Source organism: Chanodichthys erythropterus, chromosome 21, assembly GCF_024489055.1.
Source record: "Chanodichthys erythropterus isolate Z2021 chromosome 21, ASM2448905v1, whole genome shotgun sequence".
In the NCBI taxonomy this organism is placed as follows: domain Eukaryota; kingdom Metazoa; phylum Chordata; class Actinopteri; order Cypriniformes; family Xenocyprididae; genus Chanodichthys; species Chanodichthys erythropterus.
This window is the reverse complement of record NC_090241.1, coordinates 25,311,990-25,330,100: the sequence shown is the minus strand read 5'-3', so window position 1 is coordinate 25,330,100 and position 18,111 is coordinate 25,311,990. Positions and strand designations below refer to the sequence as shown.

At 36.1% G+C, this 18,111-nt stretch overlaps 2 protein-coding genes across 3 annotated transcripts; both read right to left on the bottom strand.

Annotated features, from left to right (window-relative positions):
- Window positions 1-78: 78 nt before the first annotated feature.
- slc48a1b (solute carrier family 48 member 1b) lies at window positions 79-5,020 on the bottom strand. 2 transcript variants are annotated; one of them, XM_067373863.1, is made up of 4 exons: window positions 4,818-5,019; window positions 4,575-4,706; window positions 1,730-1,897; window positions 91-1,622 (listed from the first exon to the last, which is right to left on the bottom strand). In XM_067373863.1, the coding sequence occupies exons 2-4, from the start codon at window positions 4,702-4,704 to the stop codon at window positions 1,486-1,488; spliced, it is 435 nt and encodes a 144-aa protein (XP_067229964.1). In that variant the 5' UTR covers window positions 4,705-4,706; window positions 4,818-5,019; the 3' UTR covers window positions 91-1,485. The 2 variants fall into 2 exon arrangements, with proteins under 2 accessions (XP_067229963.1, XP_067229964.1); XM_067373862.1 differs by having other exon boundaries at window positions 79-1,622; window positions 4,575-5,020.
- A 734-nt stretch (window positions 5,021-5,754) lies between these two features.
- On the bottom strand, window positions 5,755-17,367 carry bin2b (bridging integrator 2b). The gene is made up of 13 exons (XM_067373612.1): window positions 17,225-17,367; window positions 16,922-17,107; window positions 16,322-16,402; window positions 15,440-15,494; window positions 11,464-11,558; window positions 11,285-11,380; window positions 10,834-10,941; window positions 10,649-10,734; window positions 10,212-10,287; window positions 9,841-9,923; window positions 8,113-8,734; window positions 7,937-8,032; window positions 5,755-6,653 (listed from the first exon to the last, which is right to left on the bottom strand). Exons 2-13 carry the CDS (start codon window positions 17,027-17,029, stop codon window positions 6,540-6,542), a joined length of 1,620 nt encoding a protein of 539 aa, XP_067229713.1. The 5' UTR covers window positions 17,030-17,107; window positions 17,225-17,367; the 3' UTR covers window positions 5,755-6,539.
- Window positions 17,368-18,111: the final 744 nt, after the last annotated feature.

Below are 18,111 nucleotides of genomic sequence, written 5' to 3'. Positions count from 1 at the left end.
GGCATTTAAGTTTTATACTGAAGTCTTTGAAATGGCAGTAGTTCTCTGGCCTTGGTGCATTTAAATAGGTCTTTTGACAATTTAATTCTAAAAGCTTTTGTTAATTGCACTTTATATTCATTAATTACAAATGTAAAAAAAAAAGAAAATCCTGAGACATTTTACATTGTTTATTATTATTATTATTGATACATTTCCCTTCAATGAACATGTAAGGCAGCTACCCTTGAATGTTAACTATGTATATAGCAAGCATAAAAAAGGGTACAAAGTACTTTGCTATATCATTTTGCAAGAACAGTTGGGCTGAAATTAATTTGAGGATATTCATTTTTTTTATTACTAAGTTGCTCTACAATTACATTTAAAGTTTTTTTGTAAAATGCCATCACATGATTTGCCTGGATTTTTATGTTTTGTATTTTTTTTTCCCTCAACGCTTTTCTGTTGTCAGAATTAAATAAAGCTGTATTTTTTAAAACAGTTTTGAAATCAAGCAGCATGTGTCTGGTTGCCATAACAGGTTATTTTATTAATGGCCCACTCACACATACATAAAGTTATTGATTTCATAATACAATATAATGGATATGTTCACAAAAGTGTCTGAAATGTTGTTAGGCAAATGCAAAAATCACATTCTAATAGTATAACACAATGTTTTTGTGTAAATATAAAAAGAATTCTCAACATAATATACCAAGACAAATGCATGCACTATTATCTGAGTGAATGAATTTACACTAACCAACTCTCAGCCCTATTACAGATGACAGACATGTGAAGGTACAAAAATTGATTCATTCAATTCAAACATGTGCTGGATGTTGTTCCCTAATGCTTTGGGGTAATAAACGTATAAACAAAAAAATGAAAACCAATAACAAAACGGCTTTCCAAATAACGTATCCCTCTTCAATAAAGCCTCAACATTCCCACACAAGGTTTTCGACTGATTAAACCACATTTTATAGACAATAAAGTGCTTTTTTAAAAACAAATAGACAGCTATGAAGCGGCAAGAGAAATCGGTCTTTTAGTGACAGACCAGCTTAATAAAAACTTCTCACTTTTCAATATCCCATTGTGAAACTGCAGAAAAACATTCAGGACAAGAAAAAAGCAGCAAGGAGAAAGACAAAAGACTCCTCTTAATACCTATAAACGTTACATACTCAAAGTGAAAAGGCTCAGAAACATTGATATTGATCAGAGCTATTAAAAAGTCCAAAATTAAAAATTACCAATAACATCCTTCAACATACTCTTGCGTCTAACATGATCTACAACAGACTGCCTGGACAGACGACAGTAGAAAGAGAGAGAAGTGATACACTAATGTCGTATACTGATATACTAAAAACACGAAAGCTTTCTGACTCTCCTCGTTGACGTTGAGTGTTCCTGGTCCATTTCAAATGGTAACAGCCAAGCATGTTGTAAGTTTGTATGCTTGTTTCTCTGTGGGCACGAGTGTGTGTACATTTAAAAGTCACTGAGGATAGAGATGTCGGCAAATTCTTTGCGATATCGATGAGAATAGAGGGCCAGTAGGAACGCCCACTTCAAACTCATGAAGCTCCACACACACGACAGGTACAGACTAGCAGGATCTGTGAGGGCTGTAGACACACACAGAAAAAAAAGTGAAACAGTTTTCTCTTCAAAACTTTTAATCTGAGACTGACATGAATGAACATTTACACCTAAATGTTATAAATCTACTCACATTCTTTGTGGGAGATGGCAACACTGAGGAAGGAGATGAACGCTACGATTGATACCATGGAGAAAATGGCGCCTATGATTAGGAAGAACTTCAGTCCCTTTAACCATGTTCTCCAGTAGTCCTGAAGGTACATTATGTGTGTGACAAGAGCCCATAATGCCAAAACACCTGGAGAAAGAAATGTAAACACACAATGAGCAATATGAAGTTCAAATCACATACTGGTTCTGCATGTGTAACTGAATCTATGACTCTGCATTCATTATTGCTGTGTCATTCTCACATGCATGTAAACTGCAGCGTTCCTGTTCCTTAGACAGCACTAATTTGCTCTCAGTTCTGCATGTGCTAATAGAAAGGCAGAAAAGCATTTTGTGATATTACACAACAAAGCAGAATCTCCCTGACCAACACCACCATATTTCCATTTTTTAAACAGCGGTTTATGTGGGTAGGATGTTTACTAATCAAAAGTTTTACTTGCCCTCAAAAAAACCAAATACTATAAATAATAGGTCAGGTCATGTGAAATGTCAAGCAGTGACAGCAGTGTGACATGCTCTATAATTCTTGTATAATATTCTTATAAATGCCATTTTTGTGACCTCACACATAGAGGGATATTTGCATTTATAAAAAACGACCGTTTAACCCTCGTTACTCCCTCCAGTTACTCTGAGGTCCTTAGAGGACAAAAAGGTTTGTCAAAAAATTGTCATAAAAAAGTTTTGAAGCACAGACTTAAAGGGATAGTTCACCCAAAAATGAAAATTCTGTCATTAATTACTCACCCTCATGTCATTGTACACCTGTAAGACCTTTGTTCATCTTCAGAAAACAAATTAAGCTATTTTTGATGAAATCCGGTGGCTCAGTGAGGCCTGCATTGACAGCAAGTAAATTTACACTTTCAAATGCACAGAAAGCTACTAAAGACATATTTAAAACAGTTCACGTGACTACAGTGGTTCAACCTTAATGTTATGAAGTGATGAGAATACGTTTTGTGTGCCAAAAAAAACAAAATAACTTTATTCAACGATATCTAGTGATAAGCAATTTCAAAACACCGCTTCATGAAGCTTTCCAAATATTTTGTTTCGAATCAGTGGTTTGGAGCATGTATCAAACTGCAAAAGTCACATGATTTCAGTAAACGAGGCTTCGTTACGTCATAAGTGTTTTGAGATTTCAATGGTTCACCACTGGGGGGCATGACTTTGGCAGTTTGATACACGCTCCAAACCACTGATTCGAAACAAAAGATTCATAAATCTTCTAACTGTTTTAAATATAACTTTAGTACCTTTCTGAGCGTGTAAAAAATTAACTTCCTGTCGGATTGGATTTAATCAAAAATATCTTAATTTGTGTTACAAAGATGAACGAAGGTGTTGCGGGTGTGGAACAACATGAGGGTGAGTAATTACATAATTTTCATTTTTAGGTGAACTAACCCTTTAACCCCTCTTACTTGTTGACAACCTGGTTGTGTGTTCGGGTCATTTTGACCCGGAGAGGATTTTCTTTTTCCTCGAAAATGCTAGTTTAACGTTATATCGCATTGGACTAAAACTTACTGACTTTACCAAACCATGGTTATAACTTCTTCCACAACATTTGAGAATTTTTGTGATTTTTTCCACCTTCTTACACTTGTGATATTCCCAGTCAAAAATGGCCGGCCTACAATAATATACTTATAAAGTAGAGAAAATGAGGGTGAAATATAATAAAAATTATATAATAATCCGATAAAAATACACACTTTTGCCAAAATGTATGCAGTTGGCATTAACACAGACATAATGATTAAAAAAAAAAAAAATGAAAAAGACAAAAATGTTCCTAAGGACATACTAAGGTTAAGTGAACTGCAAAACAGTTAAAAGGTGATTTAAAGGAGTGACCACATCTGAAATATGCTCTGCTTTACAATATTTAACCTAAAATTTTGTTGAAATAGTTAATGGACATGTGATTGGTCAGCCATCCAGTAACTGAACAGACCAAAATTCTGCAAAATCATACCATCATTTGCTGTAGAAAATAGGCAGACCAAAGTGTAAAACTCGCACTCCAAGTACAAATGCACATACTGTACCAAACTATGTGACTTCATTGCATAACACAAACTCAAAGGCCCTGACTTTGAAGAGCACAGTGATGGATCAAAGTGCACTGAGAAACAAAGGTTTAGTGAAAACTGCTGGTCTGGGCCAAAATCTCAAAGCTTTCGCTTGTATTTGTTATGGTAAAGGTGATTTGTTAAAGGCATACCCTTCTCATCCCAAACACCAAAATACTGGACTAATCTGATTTATATAAACAATAAAGTTGTCATGCAGCTTCTACTTGTTCTACATAACTTGCTGAACATGTTGAATCTGAGAATAGATGTGTGTGAATTACCTGTCAAAAGATTTGGGTCAGTAAGATTTAAATTAGTCTCTTATTTTTTATTTAATCATAAAAAACAGCAATATTGTGAAATGTTATTACAATTTAAATGAACAGTTTTCTATTGTAGTATATTTTTAAATATAATTTATTCCTGCAATAACAAACTGAAAAAGATATTTTACTATTTTATTCTCTTTGCTCAAGTTCCCCAACTTGCTACCACACGAAAGGCACAAAGAAAGTAGCACTTAACAGCAATATTTACTTAAAATGCATTTCAAAACATCACAAAATCCATTTGAACACACTGTCCTAAAACTAGTGATTTGCCAACCTAGACAACATTTTGGCATCACAGGCGCGTTCAGTCAGTCTATGATTGTCAAAAATGCTGTCTAGGTAGGCTGCTCACCTGCATTTGAGACAGAGTCAAAGAATGTACCTGATAATCCCCCCATCGCGGCTGTCCACGGCTGTTTGTAGGCAATGTTCCACACTAGAAACGCCGAAAATCCCACCAACATCCCAACACACGAGTAGCCCACGCGTACATAGGTCTTATTGATCGCCATTCCTGTCGTTAAATTCGTACATTAATAAGGAAAATATAATTGAAAAATACCAAAACAACAAAGAACTATCCAGTTACTAAAAATAGTTGTTATGGAGCATCCGCTCTTCTGACCTGGAGACAGCGTCGAACCAGCTGCAGTTAATGAACTAAAGTCATTGACCGGGGTTTTATGAACGACAGTAAGACCGCCTCAAACGATCAATCCACGGTTATTGTCATTTACAGCTCCATAACCCGCGATGTTTGTAATTGTTGCTCTTCACCGAGGTCCAGCACAGGAGCAAAAGTGAAATTATGCGTCCGTTTAACAGGAAACAGCGACTCCTACGGGTATGGATGAAAATGACACGTCTTTAAGAGGCGGATTGATGGAGAGATGTGCAAACTAATAAGTTTATGTTATCTTGTTTTTCTTAAATGCGGTAGCTGTAGTGTTAAAAGTAAAAGTAGTGGTGGTGGTGGTGGTGGTATTAATATAAATTATAATATCTAGGACTTAGTAATCACAGTTGTAGTGGAAGAAACGTCAAATGTGTAGTGGTGGTAATAGCAGTAATACCTTATTCCTGTAAATTACCCAAATTCTTAGTTGCCCTTTTTAGAAACTTTCTCTGCCATCTATGTAGATAACAGTTAGCGTTTTACTGGGTAATTTATTACAAATAAATGTAAAAATAAATTTAAAATATTTTATGTATTCTCTACACTCTACCAAATGTATATAGTACGTTACAATATAAACTGCATGGGTACATATTATGACGCATGAAAATGCATATTTTTAGTCGCGTCATTTCTGTTGTATGAGTGTTCATGTTCTGTGGTGTGTGTGTGTGTGTGAGTGTGAGAGAGAGCTGCTAACCCTGTGTCAAATGTTTACGCGCCAACGAGTGTGTAAAACTGTAATTCCACTAATGCCCACTAGATGTCACCAAAACTTCAAACAAACGATCGATAATCATACTTTCCGCGAAAATACTATAGTTTTGTCCATCTACGATAAAACTATGGCAATTTCGGTAGTCACACACTGTTTCTCGCACTCATTTATTATTGTGGTATAGCAGAAGCCTATACAGCCAGTAAACTGGTACCTGTGTCGCCACGCCTAGTAGCCTATATTTTATCACATAAAGTCAAAATCAGTATTTAATGATTGTTGATATTGAGTGATGCAAAATAAATTATGCCAATTAAAAAAAGACACTTTTGAGCACTGGGCATATAGTAACAATTCAATACAGAACTTTATTATAGTAAAACAATAGATTTTCTCTGTTCATTTAAGAAAATGGTTTCAAAGTAATACTCACATAAACACATTTTTTGGTCCTGTAAACACTGTAAAAAGCTTGGTAGTCAATCTTTAACACTGAGATATAAGAGAAACAACATTGACAATAACATTACACCGTTAATACACACATAGAGAATAGACCACAGCTAGTTCAAGAAAACACCAGAAAGTGTATTAATATGCATTGCTTGTGTTTTGAAATATTTTTGCATAATATGTGCTTTTTTTCTGATACAAATAATGTGGCTTCATTCATAAGAATGAAACTGAAGATACAACTGCATGAATGATGCATAAAGCCAGTGATCAAAATTCGAATCTATAAAAGTAAGAAAGGCACAAAGAAACTCTGAAAACAAAGGCTATGCAGTCTTGAGGATGCAACAGGAAGTTGTAAAGACACCATATAATAAAGAAGTCGAAGTGTATTTCATGTCTAGCAGAAAGGGCAGACAGTTCACATTACGACATCCAGTCAAAAGTGCACTCAGACGGGCACTTAAGGGACGTCGGGTTCACCCTCATCATGACATATCTTAATCAGAGGTGATGCGTTCAATCGCGGTCTCTTTGACAATGCCAGAGAGAAGTGTGAGATCCTTGTACTGGATCCAGTCCTGCTCCCTCACGCCCCAGACGGTGCCCTCCGGCTGCAATATAATATTTACATTACATTACAAGAAGGTTAAAGAGTGCTAATAGATTTCCGACTAATTCATTAGAATGAACAAATAATTATCAAAGCTAATAATAATAATAATAATAATAATAAATGAAGAAATAATAAGAACACATTTACAAAAAAAGGACAAAGAAAGCAATGAACATCCATTCAAGCTATTCACTGATAAACTGATTAATACAAGTCTCTTATGTTTATCAAGGCTTCATTTATTTAAAAACACTTTTTTTTTTAAATGTTTAATATTTTACTATATTTTAAAATGTAATTTATTCTTGTGATGGCAATCTGAATTTTTAGCAGTCTTCAGAGTCACATGATCCTTCAGAAACCATTCTAATATGCTGCTCAAGAAACATTTCTTATTATTATCAATGTTGAAAACAGCTGTGCTGCTTAATATTTGTGGGGAAACTGTGATGCATTTTTCAAGATTCTCTGATGTATAAAAAGTTCAAAATAACAGCATTTATTGGAAGAAAAAACAAACAAACAAAGAAACTGAAATATTATAAATGTCTTTACTTCTGTTCATCATAATCCATCCTTGCTTAATTAAAAACAAAATCTTACTGACCCCAATATACTTAAGCACACAACAGCTTCCTTAAAGGGTAAGCTCACCAAAAAATGAAATATCTGTCATTAAGTACTCACCTTCATGTCATTCCAAACCTGTAAGAATTTTTTTCACCTTCGAAACAACAATTTAAGATATTTTTGATGAAATCCGAGAGGTTTCTGAACCACCCATAGGCAGCAACGTCATCCCTTTTCAAGGCCCAGAAAGGTACTAAAGACATTGTTAAAATAGCAATGCACTGTGTTTACAACATGAACAGAGTAGGAGACTGACAGTCATTAAAGTCGTTATTTTGTTTTGTTTTTGCACACAAAAAGTATTCTCGTCGCTTCAAGGCATTAAGGTTGATCCACTGTAGTCACACTGACTTAGTCTTTAGTACCTTTCTGGGCCTTGAAAGTTGCAATGACATTGCTGCCTATGGGTGGTTCAGAAACCTCTCGGATTTCATCAAAAATATCTTAATTTGTGTTCTGAAGATGAACGATGGACTTATAGGTTTGGAACGCCATGAGGGTGAGTACTTAATGACAGAAATTTAATTAACAACCATCAATGGTGATGGAACCAACAACCTTCCTATTTCAAACCTTGTTCCCAGAAAATAGACACTCCTGAAGATAAGTAAAAACTGCTATGCCATACAACAAATATACATGGCACCTCACCTTTTCTTCTTCATCAACATATATAAGGATCACATCTCCCTGTTCAAACAGCAGAAGCACACCTTCATCTGAGTCCTGATTCTCCAGAGCAACAGCCTAGGAAAAACAACAATGATTACCCACACAAACACAAATCAATGACTTTGCTTGTCCGAACACTTCCAAAGACACTGTACCTTATAGAGGAAGCCAGGAGGATTTTCATACTCAGCCTTTTGGGCTATAACGTCTTCCTTTGCCCTGTCTATTTTATTGCTTCCCACTGTATTTTGATCCGTCTCTCCTTCATTTTTCTTGGAGAAGCTGGATTTTCGAGGAATGGGGACAGGTACAATTTTGTCTTCATTGCCCGATAAGGGCTTAGCCTCATTGTCTCCATCTGTAGATGCATGATGGCTGTCTTCTGATGATGCTTCCGATTTACTTTCCTCCACTTCACCGTGCTCTGTGGACACTGAACCTTGATGTTCCTGGCCGTTTGCTTGCACAGACTCATCAGTGGTACTTTCTGAGATGTTTTCAGTGGCTCCCACAGATCGAACCCCTTCTCCCTCCGAACACAAAGACTGCCGTTTGGGTGTGTTGGGTTCACTGTCAAAAGAGTTTGTCTCAGAGTCCGATATTTCAGATGCTGTGCTTCCTGTGCTCTTTGAGGAAGTGTGCGAGCGTGTGTCTGTGAGGGTGTCGGGCATGCTGGGCATACTGAGCTTGCTCATGGCTGGATGATCAGGAGGGAAGGCGGTGTTACAGGGGATGGGCGCGGAGATTGTGACAGACTTTCTCTTCTTAGATTTAGAGCTAGTCACAAGAGGAAGAAAAACAAGGCATATAAAAAGACAATACAGACCGCAAAGTTTTCAATTTCTATGGAAGCTACCGCCACAGAATAAAAAATAAATAAGGAAGTTGCAACATTCTTACAATTTTGATATAAATAAAGAGTTTTAAAAGGGCGATACATTTCGTGCAATTCCTAGTTTGTATCTTGCAATGTTAACTTTATTTCTCGTAATTCTGAGTTTATAACTTGCAATTCTGAAATTTTTCCTCAGAATTGATACAAAGAAGATAAGTGCAACATTTTCTCTCACAATTCCTACTTTTTTCTCTTAATTGGTACACCGACTTCCTGCTATTAAAGACATGCAATATACAATGAAACATGTGAGCACTTAATCTACACTTACAACTGCACAAGTGGCATCTGTAAACAAATGATTAACTTTTCTTTGCCACTTTTGCAATTGTTATCTAAGTACACTACTGTTCAAAAGTTTTGGGTCAGCTCACCAAGGCTGCATTTATTTGTTAAATAAATTCAGTAAAAAATAATTATTACAATAAAAAAAAAAAAAAAACTGGTTTTCCATTTTTATTATTCATTTTATGTTATGGCAAAGCTGAACTTTCAATCTAATATACTGATTTGGTGCTCAAGAAATATTTATTATTATCAATGTTAAAAAACAAATGCTGTTTAATATTTTTTGTAGAAAATTTTTCACTTTTTTAATCATGATTCTTTGATGAATTGAAAGATAAAAGAACAGCATTCATTTAAAACATTTTGTAACAATATAAATGTCTTAACTGACACTTTAATTTACGGTGTCCTTGATTATTATTATTATTATTAATTTTTACTTTTCCCTCAAATTCGCACAGGTGTCCTAGCAGAGTAACCACAGATGTAAGATGTTCATTATGTTACATTAAGTTGGCAAACACAGTGTTGTGAAAGGTTTTACTGAAAAAAAAAGTGCTTGTGTTATCCTTCTTGGAAACATTTTCTTATTTTATGCAATTATATTATGCAATTTAAGTATGAATCAATAGTCTAAATGGTAATTGGGGCCATTGTAGATCTTCATAGAAATATGATAAAGATATATATAAAGATATACCTGTTAAGGCCTTTGACGATGAAGGGTTTGGTGGAGTGTTGATCCTCAAGCTTCTTCATCATATTATAAATATTGTGATTTAACTGAAAAATTAAATTAAATTCTGCCATTCAGCAACAATGACCTCTTAAAATTTAACATTAAATTAACAAAATGTTACTAAAAAGAAAATGTTGCAAGTCATAATGTGCTGTATTTTTCAAGTTAACAGCCACTTCAATGACAGACAGAAAGAAGAAGAGCACACTATGCAAGTGAATGTCCTTCCCAGAAGTACTCTGATGCACCTTCTCTTATATTTGAAAATCTGTTAAGTACAACAGCAAACATTAAGCCCAAAGTACAATAAAACACAAATGTTGCATTTTTACCACACTCATTTCCTTGTAGAAGACATCCCGCAGGTTTGAGATGTTCTGGAACATGGTGACATAGCAGCTTATACGGCTGAAAACAGGAAAACAGTGTAGCCAAATTAGGTTACATTATTATTAGTACCACCACAGTCCTTTTTTTATTAGAGAGCTCAGTGACAGAAAGGAATTAGCTGAATGCATTTATCTCTTTTAAGGGTGTGTTCACACTTTGTTTGGTTCACCTGGTTCTTTTGATCTGGACCGAGACTTTTTCAGCAGTCTCGGTTCGCTTGTTTGTTGCGCACCAGGGTTTGGATGGTAGCATTCACTCACACTTATTCAAATAAACCGCATTAACAGAGCAATCACACCAGGGTTCGTTTTAATCGAACCAAATTTGGCAAGTGTGAATACACCCTTAGTATAATTTTTGTTAATAAAGCTGTACCAACCTTTGATAGAGGACAGGCAGCTCCTCTCTTAACTCCTTGTTAATGTCTTCAAACACCTCCTGGGCTTTATTGAACTCCTCCTCAGCCTGAGAAGAGTTCAATACAATTAGCTAAGCTAGAACTATAAACGAGCAATATGAACCATTTTTAAAATAGGATATTTCAATGATCAAATGTTAGCTGACCTTGGATATTTTGGCCTCATCTCTCTTCTTGGTGTTCTGTAGCGCCTCCAGATGATGACGAGCTGAATCATAATCAACCAGCTTCCTTCCTCGTTTAGCCACTCTTTCCTGTAAGATCACAGTATTAAACGATTTAAAGCGACAGTAAACTTGAGAATTGATTTTGAAGTACCATGTAAATACTATGAGAATCTGGTAAGCACTCAATGCTGTGTGGTATTAGCATCTGATACTATCGCTATAAACTAAAGCTGTTTCAATGTTATAGCTCCCGCAAGGAATCTTTGTTTTGTTAAACACTAACAAAAAAGTCTAAGAAAACATTAGCTAACAGCCAAATTGTCAATGCTACTGTAAGACCAAGCCTGAAAACCTTTCAAAAGACCAAGGCTATAGATAGTGACCACATAATGTATTATGTTCAGGTTTGTAACTTGGCACTTATACACACTTTGACATCTTGAAACTGTCCGGTGTAATTCTCCATTGTTCGAACGACTTGATCACTCAGCTTCTCCTCATAGTCATTCCACAGGAGATCCTCACTCTGTAATACCAAGCCAGTGAGATGATGAAGACAAGGAAGGTAGAGATTTTACTATTAAATGCCACTAAAAAGGCCTGGTCTACCTCAATAATGACAGTCAGATCTTCAACACCATGCCAGTCTGGTTCATAGATATCTTTAAGAGTCTGAGACAGGCGCTTGGATGAATCATGCATCACTGAGAAACAGGGAATGTACAAAACGTCACATGAGGACTTCTTTCAAAACTGTTACATAATTTGACAGAAGTACTAAAACTCTATATCTATCTCCAACAAGTCACTGCAAGTAACAAAGGTGTGACTGAATTAACAAGAAATTTTGAAATGAGTATTCTGAAGTATTTTATCGTAGTCATCAAGCACTGAAAAACATACAGTGCTGGACGGAAGTGTGATTAATAATTATATTCACTACCAGCATATTCCATGGTATATTATAAATAAATAAATAAATAAATAATGAATTTACTTCTCTAATAGTTACTTCTAAACTGCCACATTCTCAGATTTAGCATAGATACTAATTCATCATTATAAAACGGATTTGATTCTGATTGGTTGAGCCGTGTCCGGGCCGTTGTAAAATTCCCGAAAACATACAGCTGACCGCATTACGTAAATATCGCTGCGCCACTGAATGTACATGTTGCTGCATCAGTCTTATAAAGGAAAACACATGTCTGATTTTTTTCATTGCAGCTGCATTATGAAAAAGAGTATTGTGAGAGAGATATCGAGTGACCGGGTGCATTACCTGCATTCAAATTTAGCATTTTCCTTCAGGTCAGTTCTATGTTAATAATAAAAATCCATTTGAATGTCCGCCGCGATCTTGTCCTTTTAACAGTTAATGGCTTTCCCCGTGCCCTGCTGACACTGACAGCGTTAGTCAAAGCATTTGTCATTTGTGTCTAGTTCCGTGTTAACAACAAGTGTCAATATAAAAGTGATTCGCTCATAAAGACAATCTTTGCCGCCATCTAATGGTGTAATAATGTAACTTCTGTTGCTGTTCACGGTCAGGGACTATTTTTTTCCAGTGGAAGGAAGCCTTTTAATGATTTTACTTCATGAAAGTTGCATTGATACATAGTTTTTTTGGTGTTAATATTTGTATTGTGTGGTAACCGTTTTATAAAAGCAATAAGCCCTGTAAAGCTGTGGTTTACAGTGAATTTATAACAGCTAAGGGGGTAGGGCTGGATGATTTATCGAAAAGTAATTGAAACCGAAATTCAGAACCTCTAACCGACGTAATTTTCCCATGTCGGTTATTTTGTTTTTTAATCCTGTTAATACTACGCCCTTAAAACATACTATTGCGTGTGTAGCCACGTGACTCTGCCCCGTCCAGTCAGTGGCATGAAAGCAACACGGAGGTGAACACCGAGTCAACACACAGAGACGGCACGCAAGTGGTGAGCCTTGCGTCTTCACTAAACATTGTCAGTTGTACACTGCACTCCAAAAGTTTGGAAACACCCCTGGCAAAGTGTGGTTTTGGACGATATCAGCATAAATCCTTATTTTTGCAAATACATTAAAGTAACTTGACATTATCATTGAAGACCAGCAATATTAATTTTCATTTTGATTACATAATAATGGCATTATGTACATGTCAAAGTCAGACATGCCCCTTTGCTAGCTGTGATGCCTGGTTACTGGTTTAAACTTGGCCCAGGTTTGTAAAAAACTTTTGGGTCAGCACACCTTAAAGGTGCCCTAGAGGTGCCTTTTCAAAAGATGTAATATAAGTCTAAGGTGTCCCCTGAACGTGTCTGTGAAGTTTCAGCTCAAAATACCCCATAGATTTTTTTTAATTAATTTTTTTAACTGCCTATTTTGAGCCATTATTACATATCACCGATTAAGCGTGCGGCCCCATTAAATCTCCCGCAAGCTCTCAACTGCCTTAAACAGCAAACAAAAAGTTCACACAGCTAATATAACCCTCAAAATGGATCTTTACAAAGTGTTCATTATGCATACATTGATTCCTGTGAGTATAGCATTTATTTGGATGTTTACATTTGATTCTGAATGAGTTTGATGCTGCTCCGTGGCTAACGGCTCATGCTACACTATTGGAGAGATTTATAAAGAATGAAGTTGTGTTTATGAATTATACAACTGCAAGTGTTTAAAAATGAAAATAGCGACGGCTCTCATCTCCGTGAATACAGTAATAAATGATGGTAACTTTAACCACATTTAACAGTACATTAGCAACATGCTAACAAAACATTTAGAAAGAAAATTTACAAATATCACTAAAAATATCATGTTATCATGGATCATGTCAGTTATTATTGCTTCATCTGCCATTTTTCGCTATTGTCCTTGCTTGCTTATCTAGTCTGATGAATCAGCTGTGCACATCCAGACGTTAATACTGGCTGCCCTTGTGTAATGCCTTGAACATGGGCTGGCATATGCAAATATTGGGGCGTACACCCCAACTGTTACATAACAGTCGGTGTTATGTTGAGATTCGCCTGTTCTTTGGAGGTCGTTTAAACAAATGAGATTTATATAAGGAGGAGGAAACAATGGAGTTTGAGACTCACTGTATGTCATTTCCATGTACTGAACTCTTGTTATTCAACTATGCCAACGTAAATTCACTTTTTGAATCTAGGGCACCTTTAATAGCTTCAACAATCGATTGCCAATTAAGTTTAGAATACAATGAACCAATTAGAACCCAGTTTAGGTCAGATAGTTGCTAATGGTAGATATTTTGATGAATCGAAAATTTAAGTTTTTTCTATGTATGAACTGTTTATGAAATAAAATATGTTTTCGTAGTTTGTGTTGTCCATTATCATTGCAAAATTATCACAAATTAAAAAGGATTCATGCCAATATTGTCCAAAACCCCACTTTTGGAGGGCAGTGTATGTGTTTTAAAGTTAGCCAGTTTGGACATGTAAGCGATTATAGACGATCAGATGTGTATTATTAAATCGAGCTATCGTGCTCGCGCAGCTGCACTGTGGCACAAACACTCATACAAACAGCAGCTGCGCAAAACGTGAAGATTGCGCGCACAGAGAGGAACGCAGAAACTAGTTGTCAGCGCTGTAATGTGATTTATCACTAAAGTAGCTTAGAAACTCAAAACGCATTATAGCATATATTTTTCTACTTCTGACGGAACCATTTACAACCCACAGCTTCACAATTAATAGAGACGGTATGACTAATTCACACACGCAATCGCTCTCATGTACTGGTACTGTGCTAATTTATCTTTATCTGATTCACAACGAGCAGAAATCATTAAGAAATGTTACAAACCATAGATAAAATAACTGCTGAAAGTGAGCTGTTATGTCAGAGCACTCTTTCAATAGGAAAAAGTATCCCACTTTTAACAGTCAAGCATATTTACAGTACAAACCTAGACAGTGAACTATGAGGGCAAAAAAAAAAAAAAAAAAAAATTAAAAAATAAAATTAAAAAAATACTCCACGTCATGCTTAACAACGCCCCTTAGCTGTTGTAAATTCACTGTAAACCATGGCTTCTTGGGGCTTACTGCTTTATTTTAGAACACCTGTGAAATGGGGCTAAAAACACATGCGGTGACTTTGGTTTCTATCAAAATTGTGCGTATGGTTTTCACATCGAGACCACGAATATCTTGCATCTTCCTCAAACTCAATCACCCCTTCATAGTTTCATAAAGCTCTGCAAAAATACATCTGGGCAGTACGGCCCTAATTCAACTGGGAAAGTCACCTATTCTTGTAGACGTTTACACAATAAGCATTTTCGGTTCCATCATTAACAGACATTCACTTCCCCAAATGCTGAATCAGAGAAACACAACCAAGACCATCTCACTTTCACACTCACCCAGCAGCCTATCTGAGCACAATTAGCAAGTAATTGTGCCTTGCTCTGAATCAAAAATCTGAATCATTTAAAACAAATATTATGAAATAAAAAGTCCCGTAGAGAAGACAGTACAACAATTAATTCTTGAATTGATTCAAAAGATTCAGTCAGTAAATTTCAATACAAAAAATGGCTGTATTAAGACAGTACCTTTAACCGCATTGTAGTACGCTTTAACATCCTTATAGAGTCTGACGCCATCTGTCTGGAAAGAGAAAAGAAACAATCACATGTTGTCTAAAGGACAAGGTTTATTAAGTCTCATTTAAAAAAATGTTTCAAGGCAAGGGCATTTTGAAATGTGTATTTAAAGACCTTTAACAGGCATCTTATGGGAAATGAAACCTTTTCTGAACAAAAATAGAAAATGTGTAGGTGGTAAGGAAATTAGTTCCATAGATTTTACTATTGGGGTCAGTGAAGCTACCGTAGGTGGGAAGTGGATTGATATAAAAGATAAAAACTTTAAAAAATATTAAATATGTACATGTATGTAATATGTAAATGTACATATTTGTATTTATAGATAAAAGAAGCAGCCTCTTGACTTGGTTGCATCTATAGAGTGTAAACCATCTACAATTATTAAACAAATTTAATATATTCTCAGTGTTGCGAAGCATGCAGGACATGGAATAGGATGTCAAGTCCCAAAGTGAGAAACTATGTCAACACTAGTCTACTATAATAAAGTTTGTTAGAGTTATTAATGAAAAGCATTACCAATCAGGTATAGCATTCTATAGGGGGTACTTGGGTTGGTTGAGGGAATAAATGGGACCAAAATAGGCCAGAAAAGGTCAACCCTTGATACTGTACAGAAAAGAGAGAGTGCTACAGTCACTTATTGACATTTTCAAAAGGTGGAGTTTCCTGTGCTACTTTCAATAATCATTCTCTCAGTGTTCATACAACACAACTCACCCAGTCTATTTAAACCGGCCTAATGTAGAGCGATGACCCCATTTAATGCAGACTGGCACTTGTTTGAGGTAACAAAATCTGCTGTTTGTCTTTCTCTCACAGACATACCTGCTGTTTGTTCAAGTTGGCAGAGCACTCCTCAAACTGCTCATCTTTGGTCTCCATGGTTTTGCCCAGCTTCTGCAGGACCTACAACCAAGTTGATCACAGCTGCAGTCAGACATGATGTCAGGCAGAAGAAGATCAAGAGCTGTGACTGTATGGCCACAGAAATACGACTCGCCAAGCAGTTCCACCTCGAAATATCAATTGCAGTAATTGTTCCTTGTGATGAGGAAAGATCAGAAATGCTCAAGAGAACTATCTAGCGAACACTAAATTTCCTAAATGAAGACATTATAGTTATAATTTTTTTTATAATAAGAAATGCTAGTGAAGTGTGCATTTACAAGAGATTAAAAACTTGAAGAGGAGGTGAGCTTAGGGAGGAAGTGATTGGGCAGGAAGTGGCAGTCATTGTGTTCACAAAAGTGCATTTGGAAAAAAAACTAGCTCTACAACTCAAAATATCCTGTGTACATTTATATAATTTTTCTTTAAGACTTTTAAATACATTAAAGCAAATATGTTGCATAGTCACACACAAAACACACATCCAGAGCAACATGACCTGAGAGAGCCAAGGTCCTGACTCAAAACCCCACCTACCTTCTCTTGTGCTCGGTTCATTGATTTCTGAAAGCGTTTGGCCAGGATGCCAGCTCCCGCGCCAATGTTGCCCCCAATGTTGGCACCTTGTTGTTTTCCCTCTGCCATCTTCACTTCTGATCAGCTGGTACACACGCTATCCTTCTCTCTGATGTCTCAGCGCTTCCTTCTATAAACTGACGGTTCCTGGGCGGAGTGAGCAGAGAGATGGGTGTGAAAGCAAAGCGTGGCAGGGTTAGTTTCCACTTGAGTAAAGTGAATGATAGGTAGAGTTGCGTATTAGTTTTAAAGACTCAAACTTACGGGACCCTACGTCACGTCGTCACACTAAAACCGATTGAGCAACATTCCACTGTCGTGTCCAAACGCGTTTGGTATATTGTCATCGACGTGCGACTGCACCATCGAGAACTTAACTAGTCATCAGTGTTTCCTGTGGGTTTAACGCTAGCAGAAGTGACGGCGATATTTTAGTATATTCGTGTCGATCTAAAAACCTCTAGCGCTATGATATGCTGTGTACTTGAGTGAATCTGTTTGCTGGACAATCGTTTTAATGGCAAAATACTCGCTAGAAACTGTAACATTATAAAACTAATCATAAGTTGACGTGGGTACTTTTGGAAAACAGCCAGACTATCGCTGAAATAGTCTCAGTGATAGACTCTGTAAACAAAAAAGAAAAAAGAAAGAAAATGCGTTCGCGGCACGCGCTTGGACTGCTCAAAATGCCGCGAAATATCATACTAGAATACTACTCATACTACTTTTAATAGTATAGTAGTGTGTAGTATGCAATTTCGAATTTTATTTTTTTCGGTCTAACATTCAAAATTGGTCTAGAATCTTCTACTATAAATCTTTAAAAAGTATAGCCTAATATTAGATGACACTAAGTTTTTATTATTATTTTTTTTTCTCTCAAGTCCTTTTATTTTGTTGTTGGCTACGTGATAAATCAAACACAAACAGTAAATCTCTACTTTTTAAACACAAAATTTAAACAGATTTTTTTTTTTTTTTTTTTGCCACCTGATGTCACCTGTTGGAGTTTGGGTCACCTTTGGCTTGCTTAGTTGGGGACAATTGACACTATTCTTGTAGAGGTGCTGTGTAGCCAAAATTATATACCAGTTATCACTGTAAAGCTGCTTGACACAATTTGCATTGTAAAAAGCGCTATACAAATA